The 13,054-nt window shown below is 37.1% G+C and overlaps 2 protein-coding genes across 2 annotated transcripts; one reads left to right on the forward strand and one right to left on the reverse strand.

The window, feature by feature from the left end:
- Window positions 1–226: 226 nt before the first annotated feature.
- Window positions 227–5,631, forward strand: f3a (coagulation factor IIIa). The gene is made up of 6 exons (XM_036585775.1): window positions 227–520; window positions 666–774; window positions 1,602–1,795; window positions 2,061–2,245; window positions 3,401–3,569; window positions 4,736–5,631. Exons 1-6 carry the CDS (start codon window positions 454–456, stop codon window positions 4,876–4,878), a joined length of 867 nt encoding a protein of 288 aa, XP_036441668.1. The 5' UTR covers window positions 227–453; the 3' UTR covers window positions 4,879–5,631.
- Window positions 5,632–8,137: 2,506 nt separating this feature from the next.
- Window positions 8,138–13,051, reverse strand: acp5b (acid phosphatase 5b, tartrate resistant). Its single transcript, XM_036585795.1, has 7 exons — window positions 12,917–13,051; window positions 12,470–12,567; window positions 11,372–11,562; window positions 10,767–10,894; window positions 10,120–10,311; window positions 9,078–9,225; window positions 8,138–8,724 (listed from the first exon to the last, which is right to left on the reverse strand). The coding sequence occupies exons 1-7, from the start codon at window positions 12,952–12,954 to the stop codon at window positions 8,485–8,487; spliced, it is 1,035 nt and encodes a 344-aa protein (XP_036441688.1). The 5' UTR covers window positions 12,955–13,051; the 3' UTR covers window positions 8,138–8,484.
- Between the last annotated feature and the right edge of the window lie 3 nt (window positions 13,052–13,054).

The following is a 13,054-nucleotide window of genomic DNA, read 5'->3' on the forward strand; positions in this document are numbered from 1 at the left end:
ATGCATTATTTAATTATTCATAATGAGTATTATGAAAGGTTAGATTGTATAAGCCCTACATTCATGTATACAGTCGCTGTGAAGCTTCAGAAAAAAAGGAAAATTCCGTGAATTAAGCGTAAAGCTGCAGTGCGACCTCGGAGGCGGAGCGGATAACCTTATATGGTCATTAGTGAGGCTCTCTGCGCTTCAGTTAGTGCAGCCTTAGCCACTCAGTGAACAAAGCGCTGAATAGAGGAGGGACACGAGTCAGTTATGAGCAGTGACTCGCTCACTCCACTAATGCTATTTGGCTCCGAGTCTGGGGGATTACACACTAACACCAATTCTTCAGGACCATATAAATCTCACGGGCGGAGTTTACAGTAGCCCATTTTCACCTGGTCTCAGGAGTTTTTCATCAGCTGAGGTTTGGAGTTCAGCTTTCCTCTGGGAATACAGTGAAGGGGCACGATGCGGACAAAACTCTCCGGCTTTCTCTGTGTATGGGCGTTCTTTTTGACCACCGACTGTGTTTCAGGTGCGGTTTGTAGCTGTGCTGAAATCGTGTCTATTCGTCTTTGTTGAATATTTCACTCCACCTCTCATTTGCCCCGGTTATCTGTCCTGTTCTGTTGTCTGCGGTCTTAATGAATCTGATTGTTTCTGTGTGCATTCTTGTGAAGGCACGTTTCCAAAGGCCCAGAATGTCACCTGGGACTCTTTGAACTTCAAGACACTGTTAACATGGAGCCCTAAACCAGTGAACTATTCCTATACGGTAGAGTTCGCCAAGTAAGTGATGCTCTTCACTTTATTTATTTATTTAGATATTTAGTTAGCAAGTTCGTTTTGCTAGTGTGGGATTCAGAAAATAGAGCATATGCACTTTGAATCTGAAGTAAATTTTCTTGGCTCAGTTTTATAATTCCAAGTAACTTAAAGAAAGACTGTCTACAGGTACACTGTAAAAATGGCTCGTCGGTTCATCCTTAAAACATCACTTCATGTGGTAAAAAGCACCTGAACCAGTTTTATTCAATTTAAAAAATCACTTTGATCTAAAGAATCGTTCATTCGAAGTATTTATTTAGTTTGAATAAAACTAATAAAACTAGTTCCTTAGTTCTGATATTAAGAAACGGTTAACCTCTTTTCTTGAGCAGTCTGTTTTTTTTAAAGCTTAGTATCAGAACAGCTTTCTCAAGAAGGACTTTATTATGCATAAAGCTGTTAGCCCTAAAATTCTCCAGCTCATTACACCTTAATTATTAGTTATTATTCAGTAACTAACAGGAAAAAAAGTTGTTCTTAAGTTAAGTGAACCCACCAACAGGTACTGGCCATTTAAGGGGTTATTTTTTTCCCCAGTGTCTACTTACAATTTAACATGATAATAGTGTAAATCTCTGTGCATAGAAAACAATGCATTTAATTTCTACAACATGAAGAAATCTTTTGTGACTTGCGCTTTTAACATTTAAGATCAGTTCTGATGTGCTGTAGAAAGATACTGCAAAAATCCACACCCTCTGCTTGTTTCAGCATGCTTCCCTTTCTTTAAGGCTTGTGTCATGGATTACTAGTTTTCAGCCTTAAATGCTCTTGTAATTTGTTTCCAGAAAGGGCCAGAACAGCGAAAGGCGTCCTTCCTGTATTCAAACCACTGAAACTGAATGTGATCTAACTGCTGGACTCACAGACCTCAAAGGTCATTACTACGCAGATGTACTGTCAGAACCAGCGCGGGGCGAGACCTCTGACCTCGTTGAGCACCCCCACACAACATCTCCCCAGTTCATTCCCTATCAAGACAGTAGGTTTCTTTAAAAAACATCTGATCTCTTATATTTCCACTGTTTAACAATGATTGTAAATGTGATTGTGATTTTCTACATCTGATTATTTAAAAACTTATAGAAAATTAAAAAAGAAAAGAATACAAATTCGTCTAATTCATCAACTTCAAAGCTTCATATACCATTTCAAATCAGTTTACCATTTCAGTTTCACAAAATACAAATTCAAATCCTGTTGTCACAAAAAAAAATCATTGCATATTCTGGTCCTTTCTTTTTCAGCTGTCATCGGCAAACCTGAATTTAAGATTGAGGTGAGCGATGATCAGCGGAAAATAACCCTCTATGTAACAGACATCCCAACAGCCATCATTGATGATAAGAAACAGAGACTGACCATTCGAGATATCTTTAAAGATGACTTGCAGTATAAGATCACCTACAGGAAAGCCAAGAGCACTGGGAAGGTATGCGATGATTTTAAATGTATTCTGGTTTTAGTTCTTTAAAATATGATATAAAGTACAGCATCATACGGTCAGTCCACTGCTGATCTGTATGAATACTTTTATTTATGTAACAAAACTTCACATCTCTGAAATGGTAACTGTACAGAGAAGGAAAAAAATCATACTTTTCTGTGATAAGGTTTCCAAGTAATTTTGGAACATTTCTTTTGGTGTGTTCTTTATGAAATATTTACACAGTATAAAGGGCCGCTGGCATTTTCAGATTTCAAAAAATAATGTTTAATATGACAGTGTTGTGTCTCTTTAGAGCTGTTTAGAGCTGCTCCTCATTTACGCCCAAATGAATGGTAATCCACATTTTCCTTGCTTTGCCTAGACAAGCTTTAGCGTTAAAACGAGCAGCATTATTCCTAATCTAAAAACCTGGCACAACTACTGATTTCAGACTTACATACAAAACCTATATCACCCTAAATGACCTTTATGGACATACATTGTTGTTGTCTTAACAAAATCTCCAAAATGGTAATTTAAGAGGAGAAGATACAAATGTTTTTTTTAATGTATGACAGTGTAACAAGATTGTAATTTTGGACCATTGTTATCAGACAACATTCATCATGAAATGTTCATGCAAAGTCAGGGGTAGCTGCTGCGCTCAAATAATGCTGAAACATTAAAATGGAACCACAAGTGGAGAGGTATGGTTTTGATATGACAGAGATGATATGTAACACTGGGCCAGCTGCTATGACTACAAGTGTTTTGGGATGTGTATTTTACTTGTCTGTAATTCTTGCACGTAATCAATGGAAGGTTTCTGAGGTGAACAGGTCCACCTTATTTGACCTCAAGAGAAAAGCAAGACCTTGTGAACATTTCAGCTGGTTGCAAGCCACATGTTTTACAAGTGAAATATAGTTGATTTTAATCTATTAAACTGGTTCTTTTGGCCCGGAACCTATCTGCCACCTTTGGGGTTATGCCAAATTTGCAGTTTTGCAAGAACAGGCTTGCAGCTTTGCTCACGTATGGATTCTATCTGCTATGATAAAGTAATGGAATGTGAACATCCATTTGAAAAGAGTCAGAAACTCATCAGCTTAAAAAATGAAAGATTTCACCCACTGAAACCTGTGTTCTCCTTTTTAGAAAGAGAAGTTCAGTGCGAGCAGTGAGATTGTGCTGACGGATCTGGACAGAGGCAAGAGCTACTGCTTCAATGTGCAAGCTTACATTCTCTCCCGCAGACCTGACAAACAGCTGGGCGAGCTCAGTAACGTGCAGTGCTCTCCAGAGGAGGCTACATCTATCTTTGAAGGTGAGACATGAACTAAAACAAAGAATGCCTATATCATGTCCATTGGGTGTTAATTTGCATTCTGCAATGTTAGTTTGGGAGCATTGTGTGTACAGATGGAAAAACAAGAATGTTTTCGCTGTCTGAACAAAACCTCATGTCTTCAAAATGAACTTATCAAGATGAATTTTTGGTGGCCCATTCACAATTTTGACACAATGCAAAGGGCAGCTTGTGTTTTCCAATTAGTTAAAAAATTTTAGATAAAATGATATATGACAATGATATATTAATTCATAGTAGATGTTTCATGCATGGCCACTATTTGGCAGCTTTTACAAAAGCAATGTATGTTTATAAAATTATATTAAAGTCATTTGTGGTTTTGCATTTTAAATGTAACCTTTAGAAAGTTTTAGTTCCTCACAGAACCTTTCAATGGATGGTTCTTTAGAGAAGCATGTTTGTAAATGACCATTTTTGTAAATTTTGTAAATGATGTGTGAAGAACCTTTTCAAAGACTTAAAGAACTTTTACAAAATGTAAGGGTTCTAGGAAGAACCCTTAAACTGGTATAGAATATTTTATTTTGGGAACGTTCTTTAAAGATTTAGAAGGTTCCTCACACTCACACATCTCTATTTCAAACATAATTCTTTAATGAACCAAAGTGGTTCTTCTATGGCATTACTTAAAGAACCACTGTGACAACTTTATTTTTAATAATGTACATATACAGCAGTGTGTTCCTGAGAGAGATTACAAAATTAACTATGACAAAAATTCAAAAAATATAAAAGAAAACTTCTTCACAGCAGTATAGATAAACTTGTGGTAAAATGGCATGAAGTATTACTTTTTGAAACTTCTGATACATTTTGTGCATTCACCTGGATCAGCATTTTTGTTTTGTAAGATAGTGAATTAATACATTTCTCAGAGAGCTTCAGATGACGTAGTGATGGTGGTGGTTTTTCAGTGTGCTGATGCAGTATGGTGAAGTGAGAAGGGTCAGCAGCTAATAGCTGAGGTGTAGAGGCTCAGAGGACTCATTCCAGTGTTTAAACAAAATTCCTCTTGTCTCTATAAGACACATCAATCAATGTGTGAATGTTAGTGTGCATGTGATGTTTAATACCATGTAAAGGGGCAGATCACTGATCTTCTCCATTCTCTTTTCATCTAGAGTACAGCTTGACAGTGATTGTTTCAGCCATTCTAGGCATCGTTGTGATAATAGCAGTGGTGATTGTAGTTATAGTGGTGTGCTGCAAAAAGCAAAAGCAAAGTGCGCGGAAAAGGGAGCGACTGCCTTTGAGGTACGTGTGAGGAGTGTGTTTTCATCTCCCTTGAAAACAGAACCTCACACTCATGGGAATACATGGTACAAGCGAACTGGACCCAACATTTCAAAGCATCCTCACTTCAACACTTCGGGGGGAAACACTGGAATTCTACATTTTGTTTCTATGAAACTTAACAAGGTAGATGTTATCTGTGATTTATTATCTAATGCTGCATATGTTCATAGCTCTTTTTGTCAATGGTACTTTCAGTTACTGTCATTATTTACTGTACTTTATAAGCTTGCTGGAGCTTAGAGTTTACTGTTTTTAATTGGTAGTGATCATTGGGGACTACTAAATAGTTTGGGAGCTTTACTGTTGGGAAAACCAGAATATACTTACATAACTTACATAACAGATATTTTGTGTGTGGGCACTTATTTATTTTTGTATCTTTTATGAAAGCAATATCTGTATATTAGTTTTAATAATCATATTTATGGTTTTGCAGTTCACTGTAATAGATGTACAACTTACAAAGCATTTTTAAGACCTGAGAGCTACAGAGTAAAATTATATTATATTAAATTATTATTATTATTATTATTATTATTATTATATGTATTGTGTTATAAAACTGGAGAGGATAAATAACCATGCTAACAATAAGAAAGATTCAGACATTAAAAAATGTTATTTGTTACTTTACAGATGTGTAATCTGTGGAAAATGGTACAAAACTTGTGTTATCATCACTTTTTTGAAACTTTAAATAAATTCTGTACATTCACTTGAATCAGCATGTTTGATGCTTTGTTTTTGCTTGTTGCTTTGTACGATTTCAAAAGTTGGAAACCGAATCAGACGCGTTTCAGTATCGCCCCCATGTGTCTGCAGTGGAAGCATCTGAAAACACTGAAATAAACACTATGAAAAAGCTTTAGGTCACATAACACAACATGGTAATTTAAAATGTTTTAACAATGGAGAAGATTTTCTTAATGGATGTACTGTCTCAGTCTGTCTCATCACTATCTCAAAACAAAAAACAAAATTCTGTACAAAATCAAACATGTCTGCAGTCAAACTTTTATTGTTATTTTATCCAAATTTTTTTAAAGTTCCACATGGAATATTGTTATTACGTTATTTATTCACAATTTTCATCCATTTAATTTCCAGTCAAAATAGCCATTAAGTACAAGTTATTCATTTTTCAGAAGATATTTCTGATGAGGTTAGACACTTGCATAAGGAAAGAGGAAGTCAAAGGAAAACTGTTCATAAAATGACTAAAATCTTACAAGACCTGGTAAACCACCAAACTGTCCCAATCAGATAAAAAGTACTTAAAGCTTTCATTTTTGAGAGAGAAGAGAAAATCAAGCTCCACTTTTGCTGCAGATGTGAAAAAATCTACAGGTGTTTCTGTCCATCCTTCCACTGTGAGAAGACAACTCAACACTATGTTTTTAATTTTTCATGGGTGTGAAAGGATGTGTAGCTGTCAAGAAGCTGTGACTGAGAAAAGGATATAAACAAAGAAGAAACATTACACATCAAACAAAAAAACTGCTGGTGTTCTCAAAACAGTGGACTGACCACCTCAGAGTCTCGACCTCAACATCACTGAATGTGTTTGGAGTTACTTGGATCGTGAAAAGCAGGAAATACAGGAACTTCCAAGATTGAACTTTGGAGGTGTGGAAAGATTTGCCTGCAGATTTCTTTGAAAAACAAAAAAGGAAGCTGTAATAAAGGCAAAGAGTGGACTCACTAAATACTGAAAATATTATATTACACTTGGTAATGGGGGGAATAGACCAATACTCTGCCATAGGACATACACAGCTGAAAAGATCATCGGGGTCTCTCTTCCCTCCATCACAGACATTTGCACCAAACGCTGCATCCGAAAAGCCACTAGCACTGTGACTGACCCCACGCACCCCTTACATGAACTGTTCTCTCTTTGCCATCTGGAAGAAGGTACCGCAACATTTGGGCCCTCACAGCCAGACTGGGCAACAGTTTCTTTCCACAAGCCATCAGATTCCTCAACTCCCACAGACTGGATTGAGGGACACCCACACGGACCCACGCACACACATATACATAACAATATGGGACTAACTCACTCCCCACTTCTTGCAGTTCCAAATTATGTCTGGAACACTATATTTAAATATAATTACTGCATTTCACCGAAATACTTCATTTGATATGACTATAGATCTGAATACTTGCATTTTTGCACATTTTATTTCCACAACAATATCTGACTTTGCATTTTATTGCACATTTTTCCTTCACTTTAACAATGTTAGCTGCTAGAATTACTATATCAACCAAATACTGTATACCATTACTGCTGTTCTGGTTGCTACCTCAGTGACTGCTATGCTTATATATGCTAGGCTATCTGCTAAGCTGCTAATATGTCATAGTATGTTACATCCTCCACTCCACATACTCTCAGTACCGTGTACTGCCTGTGTTCTGTTTTGTATTTATTGTAAGTCTTTTGTATTTATTTATTGTACTGTATCGTCTGCACTGTGCATATTGTATTGTTTCGCACTTGTGTTCCTGTGTTGCACCACGATCCTGGAGGAATGTTGTTTCGTTTCACTGTGTACTTGTGTATAGCTGAAATGACAATAAAGGCTGACTTGACTTGACACACATTAATAAAAGTCTTGTCGATAGGCATAAATGTTTTAAGAATACAGAAAAGTATGAAAATAATTATACTCATAAAAGCATTAACTATGTATGTAAAAAAGTTGTGTAAATGGCAGAGTCTAACAGCACTGTATTTATTCATTCCTGTTGTGTTTGTTGCTGTTTGCAGTTCCACTGTCACATGCTGTTGCCAAATGGCAACAATTGTATTTTATCGTTTTATACAAAGCCCATAAAATCTAAACTATTTTTTAAGAAAAATAAATTGTAACTTCCCACAGATTGTGTTTAAGCTGTTATGTATAAACACTGAATTGTACACACTTTTTGAGAGTTCAGAAGTCAAGCCTCACCATGTGACCTATGTTTGACAAAAGAAATACAGATTGCAGCAGGGAAACATTAAATCAGTAAAAATGTACCATTCTACACATAAAGCGTTCAGCTTTCCAATGGAAAAGAAAAGAAATAACTCTTATGTTGTCATCAGGCAAAAAATAAAAGAAAGTAGTTGTTGCCACATGGCAGCAATATGTTGTAAAGGGTCAATGAACACACTGCATAAGATTGCATGAATGCAGATGAATTTTTCCAAACTGAAAACACAAAACCACATATGATGCTTTGCTGAATGGTGCACAGTTTAATATGTACAATTATCATAAAGAAAATACAATTATTAAAACAAAGTTTTTCATCACAATATAACACACAGACAGATCCTGAAAAGTGAACTGAAAAGTGGGTAAAACTTCAGGTTTTGTGATAAAATGTGTGTGAAATGCAGTATTAGTTTAGAGCAGTAAACTTTTTTTCAGAAATGTACTAAATCGACTGAGGAATGTTAGGGAGAACAACATTGCTCAAAATATTGATGTTAGGAAGTTCATCTGGGAAAAGGTTATAATCTCATTCTGTTCATTCAGAGCCACTTCATAACTGATGATCTGCCTCCTTTACTGTGTCATATGCTACGTTTAGGCACAGTTGTCTGATACACACACTTCCCATCCAGCTGAATGTAACTAATGAACATCTTGCTCTCTGTCACCTCAAAGTACACAAAACCTCCTAACGTTTGATTCACAGCACTGGAAAACAATTGCCAAGATGCTGGGAAGCTCTTTGCATGGTGAGTGGAAGTGTCCAGGAAATTCCCACTGCCGCTGATAACATACGGACTCCCATCCTCCTCCTTAATAAACTGATTGAAGAAGAAATGAAAACAGGATTTGAAATACACAGCAGTCACTGGGTAAATCTGAGTAAGCCTGAAGGTACAAATACAGTGAATAAGGTATTTCTTCTTCTTCTTCTTCTTCTTATTATTATTATTAATATTATTATTATTATTATTATTATTATTATTATTAATATTATTATGTACTATTACCCCAACAGATTTTTAGAGGACACTTGTTTTTTTGTTGTTTTTTTTTTACCATTAGTTAATTTAATTAATCTGCTTATTCATCATGTATTTGATTAGATTTAGCTTTTCCCCCACTTTCATTTCTCTCTCTCTGTCTTTCTCCTTTTCTTTGCTCAGATGCTCACCTGCAAACTGTGGTCATGACCATTCAGATATAAAGTGACATTGTGCTTCTTCAGCAGTGGCCTCAACCTCTTCACCAGGCAGCGAGTAGGACCATGGTGACCGATTGACCAAACAGGATAGTGTCCAGCCACGACCACAAATTCTGACCTGAAGGAGAATGACAGTCAGAGCTGGGTAATAACTAGTTACATTTACTCAATTATATGTACTTAGGCAAAACTTTTGATGGCTTGGTTTGTACTTTGCTGAGCATTACTTTTTACTTCTACTCAAGTTTATTTCTGAGGAAAAGAATCCCTGTTTTACATTATTAGCCATTGACATTTAGTTACTATTTTTTGTGTATTTAAATTTATGTCGGGGACAGCATCTGTACTGGTTTGTAAGTGGATACACCTCTCATGTGTGAGATTTTTTCATTTTATTTTAGACTAAAAGTAAAAAAGGGAAAAATAGGTCCACTGCAGTTCTGTAGGTTACTAAAGTGTTGTTTTTTGTTTTTTTTTGTTTTTTTTTGACAAGATACTTTTGTACTTCTACTTGGGCTGCTTTTTTGGAAAGTTTCCATATTTGGGCCCTTTAATGCTGTATTTCCAGGATTATTCATTGATTAATCATGGTAGGTCTTGTCTTTTTAGTGGAAAATGACACTGATTTTACAGAAAGTGTTTTGAATGAATGGTTAAGCTGAGTAATGCTACAGTGTGGTACACTGTAAGGGTAAGGGTTGTGCTGTAACAGACACAGGGTGTGTTTTTCTGGTCACACATTGTCCTCAGGAATGCATGGGTATACGTGGGCATGGAGGGGAGTGTGGCAGGTCAGGGCTTCTAAAAACATGTTCCAAAATCCTCACATTCCTATTAAAGGATTCATCCCTCTTCTGAGAAAAAACATCTTTCAGCAAAGTCATCACATTTAATACCTGCTTGTGGTTTACCTACGGGTCCTTGATCTGACTCAGTCTTGTTTCCTTGAGTTGGTTTAGTTTGTGCTTGTTGAACTGTGTGAGTGGTTTGATGCTCAACTATCAAACCTTACTTGGTGTTTTGGAGTGTCTTCTCAATCCACTCAAACTGTTGGTCAGCAGCGGTGGAGTCCTCTGGGGCTTGTGGGTGGACTCCATCATAAGTGTTCCCACACAGAACCACCGTGTCAATCATCAGGACCGTCATGGAGACGTTGGTATGAGGAATATTAAACTGCAGCTTATAGTAGAGCTCAGGGTAACGCCTATGGATCAGCAACACATTCCCCTATTACACTATTACATTATTACAATACTTCACATATGCACTTTATTACACACAGCTACACTGTTGGTACACATTGTAGGTTTACAGCTAAAGACTTTAGTCATCTTTTTCCATGCACAATGGACAGTTTCACACTAAAGGTCCACTGTTGGCAGTTTTCTTCATGCACTTCCTCTGTTAATGTTAGCAATGCACCGAAATGAAAATTCTTGTCTGACACTGAAACCAAAGTTCAGGACATTCTGGACAAAAACAACTTTTATATATCATTTGGAGATTTATTTATGCTTTTGAATCAATGTAATAATGCTGACGATGCTTCGAAGGCAACAATCGGCATGAGAACACACGTTTAGTCGTTGTGTTATTGTTAGATACCTGCACATTGTGTCACCTTCTGCATATGAACTTTAATACTTTGTGCAAACTCACCACCTCTCTGATCTGGTTGAGTAGGCAATCTGAGCAGACACATTTCTCAAGTGGTCATGATTTCCTGCCACCAAATACCATGGCACAGAAATCAGAGCTGGATGGGAGAAGACATGCTCGAACGTAGTCTGAAAGGAGGGATTAAACCAGGACTCAGTATGTTTCACTATCAGCCTGAGCAAATGCTGAAAGAGTGCTTTGTACAGTGAGGCAAGTATATCTACAGCAGGATGATGCTTAATGTCATGTGGCACAACATCCACTAGAGGGCATATTTGTCATACTTTGTGTGCTAGGAACATGTGACATAGCTTGAGTCTATGGTGTGTTTACTAAGGGAGGGCCTTCAGTATTAACTGCCTTTTGAGTTCTGTCCAACTCCTGATTACACCCGCATTCTTGATAAACAACATTCTTAGAAGACCTGTTACAATATGTCCTTTTGGCAATGTTTTCCAACTTCTGAACACTTCAAAGCACTCATTAGTGTATAAAACTTCAGGTATTCAAGGTAATTAGGATTTGATGAGCACATCTGATCTAAATCACTGAGGTGTATAACTCTTGATCATATTTCCAGTCATTAGGAACTAAAAAAGGGAGACCTTGAAGCGGATATCATCTACGTCCTTGACTCCACTGAAGTAGAAATGATCTCCCAAGCTGAGAACAAAATCTAAGCCCAAGCTTTCAGCCACTCTTCCCAGTTCATTAGCTATTTTCATCTCCTGTGGTGTGTAGAAGGGTGTTGAAGGAAGGCCACCCCAGTCTCCAATGCCAACAAAGCGCAGGGAGCCTAGAGGAAAATAATAACATAGGAGGAACTGCTACGTAAAGATTTAAGTACAACTACACTGTATGTTCAAAAGTATCCAGACACCCTTTTTATCAGTGAATTTAACCCCTTTAACCCCTTTAATAAGGCAGTTTTATTACACATTCTATAATCTAAGAATAAATCCATTAGTTTGCATCGAGGTCCCTGTAGTTACTGAATAATAAGCCTTTGTATGAACTAAACCTGGAATGTTAAGGGGTTCAGGTGCACCCATTGCTGACACAAGTTCACTTGAGTGCACGAGTCTAAGGTCACCATGCTCAATGTCAAGCATCAGGAAGAGGGTTAAAGCTCGCCATGCATCAACCAGTGCCTTTAGGATGAGTTGGAGTGGTATTTTTCATACTAATCGTCCAACACCAGGACCGGATCTCACTAACGCTCTTGCGGATGAATGCAATTAAAACTTCTCAGCAATGTTCCAACATCTAGTGTAAAGCCTTGTCAGAAGAGCTGTTTTTACAGCAAATGGGGAAGAACTCCCTACTAATACTCTAAATTTCAAATGAAATGTTGGATGAGCTGGTGACTACGAACTTTTGGACATTTTGAGTTGGTTTCCCAGACAGGGATTAAGTCTAGACCTGGACTACCCTTGCTTTTTAATGAAAAATCTCCATTCAAAATGTTGTGTAGTTCAGGTCTAGGCTTAGTCTATCTCTGTCTAGGAAACTGACCTATAGTGTACATATGAAACTGTACAATCACACACTACAAATCATTTAAGATAGAATCAGTTCAAAGCCTAAACCAGATTACATAAAATCACAGGGTTATTAACATTGCATTTGCAGAAGTGAAAATCAACAGTATACACAGATGTCACTACACCTGAATTAGTAGTTAAAAAAGAAGAAGTATGTACTTTGTTCCTGAGCTTGACATGGTGCGTAGAGCATCTGAAGGACGACTAATAGCAGTGGAGCCAGGTACCAGGCCATGATGTGCCTCCAGATGGAAGATCTACGTTGAATAACATGAAAATGAAATGGTGCTGTGGAAGTCAAGTGTCATGATACGAGTGCTTTCATTTCTACTCAGAAGAGGAAGTTGTTTGAGGTTTAAGAAAGGCTTCCTGTATTGGTCTAGAACGAAAAAAAAAAGAACAACAAAAAAGTCATGCAAGCCACATGACTGGTGTCAGAACGTTTTCTTCTGTCTTCACACAATAAGCCAAACCCTGATTTGCAGTATAACTTTTGCTTAATACTAATTCACATTATTATTATTATTAATAAATGATTATGAAGACAATGGTATAACATGGCAGTCTTATACCATCCTCTACAATTAAAGTAAGCAAAGCTCTTACTGAAAGACACAGTTGAGGCTCTTCACTGGTTCCCTCATTAATGATTGACAAAACTGGAATAGCAGCCCATGATCACACCAGCACAGAAACGTCAATGAGTAGAAGAATGACTGTAGTGTAAGCCTACAGCCTTTAACC

This window comes from Colossoma macropomum, unplaced genomic scaffold, assembly GCF_904425465.1.
Source record: "Colossoma macropomum unplaced genomic scaffold, Colossoma_macropomum, whole genome shotgun sequence".
NCBI classification, from domain to species: domain Eukaryota; kingdom Metazoa; phylum Chordata; class Actinopteri; order Characiformes; family Serrasalmidae; genus Colossoma; species Colossoma macropomum.

What these genes read in the sequence shown, in the direction of transcription:
- acp5b (XM_036585795.1), bottom strand. Translation starts at nt 12,954, where the DNA reads ATGAGGGAACCAGTGAAGAGCCTCAACTGTGTCTTTCA. An exon ending in ATGTCAAGCTCAGGAACAAA is followed by an intron (nt 11,563 to 12,469) that starts GTACATACTTCT and finishes ATTTTCCTCTAG; the next exon opens with GCTCCCTGCGCTTTGTTGGC. An exon ending in GTCATGACCACAGTTTGCAG is followed by an intron (nt 8,725 to 9,077) that starts GTGAGCATCTGA and finishes TTCTTCAATCAG; the next exon opens with TTTATTAAGGAGGAGGATGG.
- f3a (XM_036585775.1), top strand. Translation starts at nt 454, where the DNA reads ATGCGGACAAAACTCTCCGGCTTTCTCTGTGTATGGGCGTTCTTTTTG. An exon ending in TATACGGTAGAGTTCGCCAA is followed by an intron (nt 775 to 1,601) that starts GTAAGTGATGCT and finishes ATTTGTTTCCAG; the next exon opens with AAAGGGCCAGAACAGCGAAA. An exon ending in AAGCCAAGAGCACTGGGAAG is followed by an intron (nt 2,246 to 3,400) that starts GTATGCGATGAT and finishes TCTCCTTTTTAG; the next exon opens with AAAGAGAAGTTCAGTGCGAG.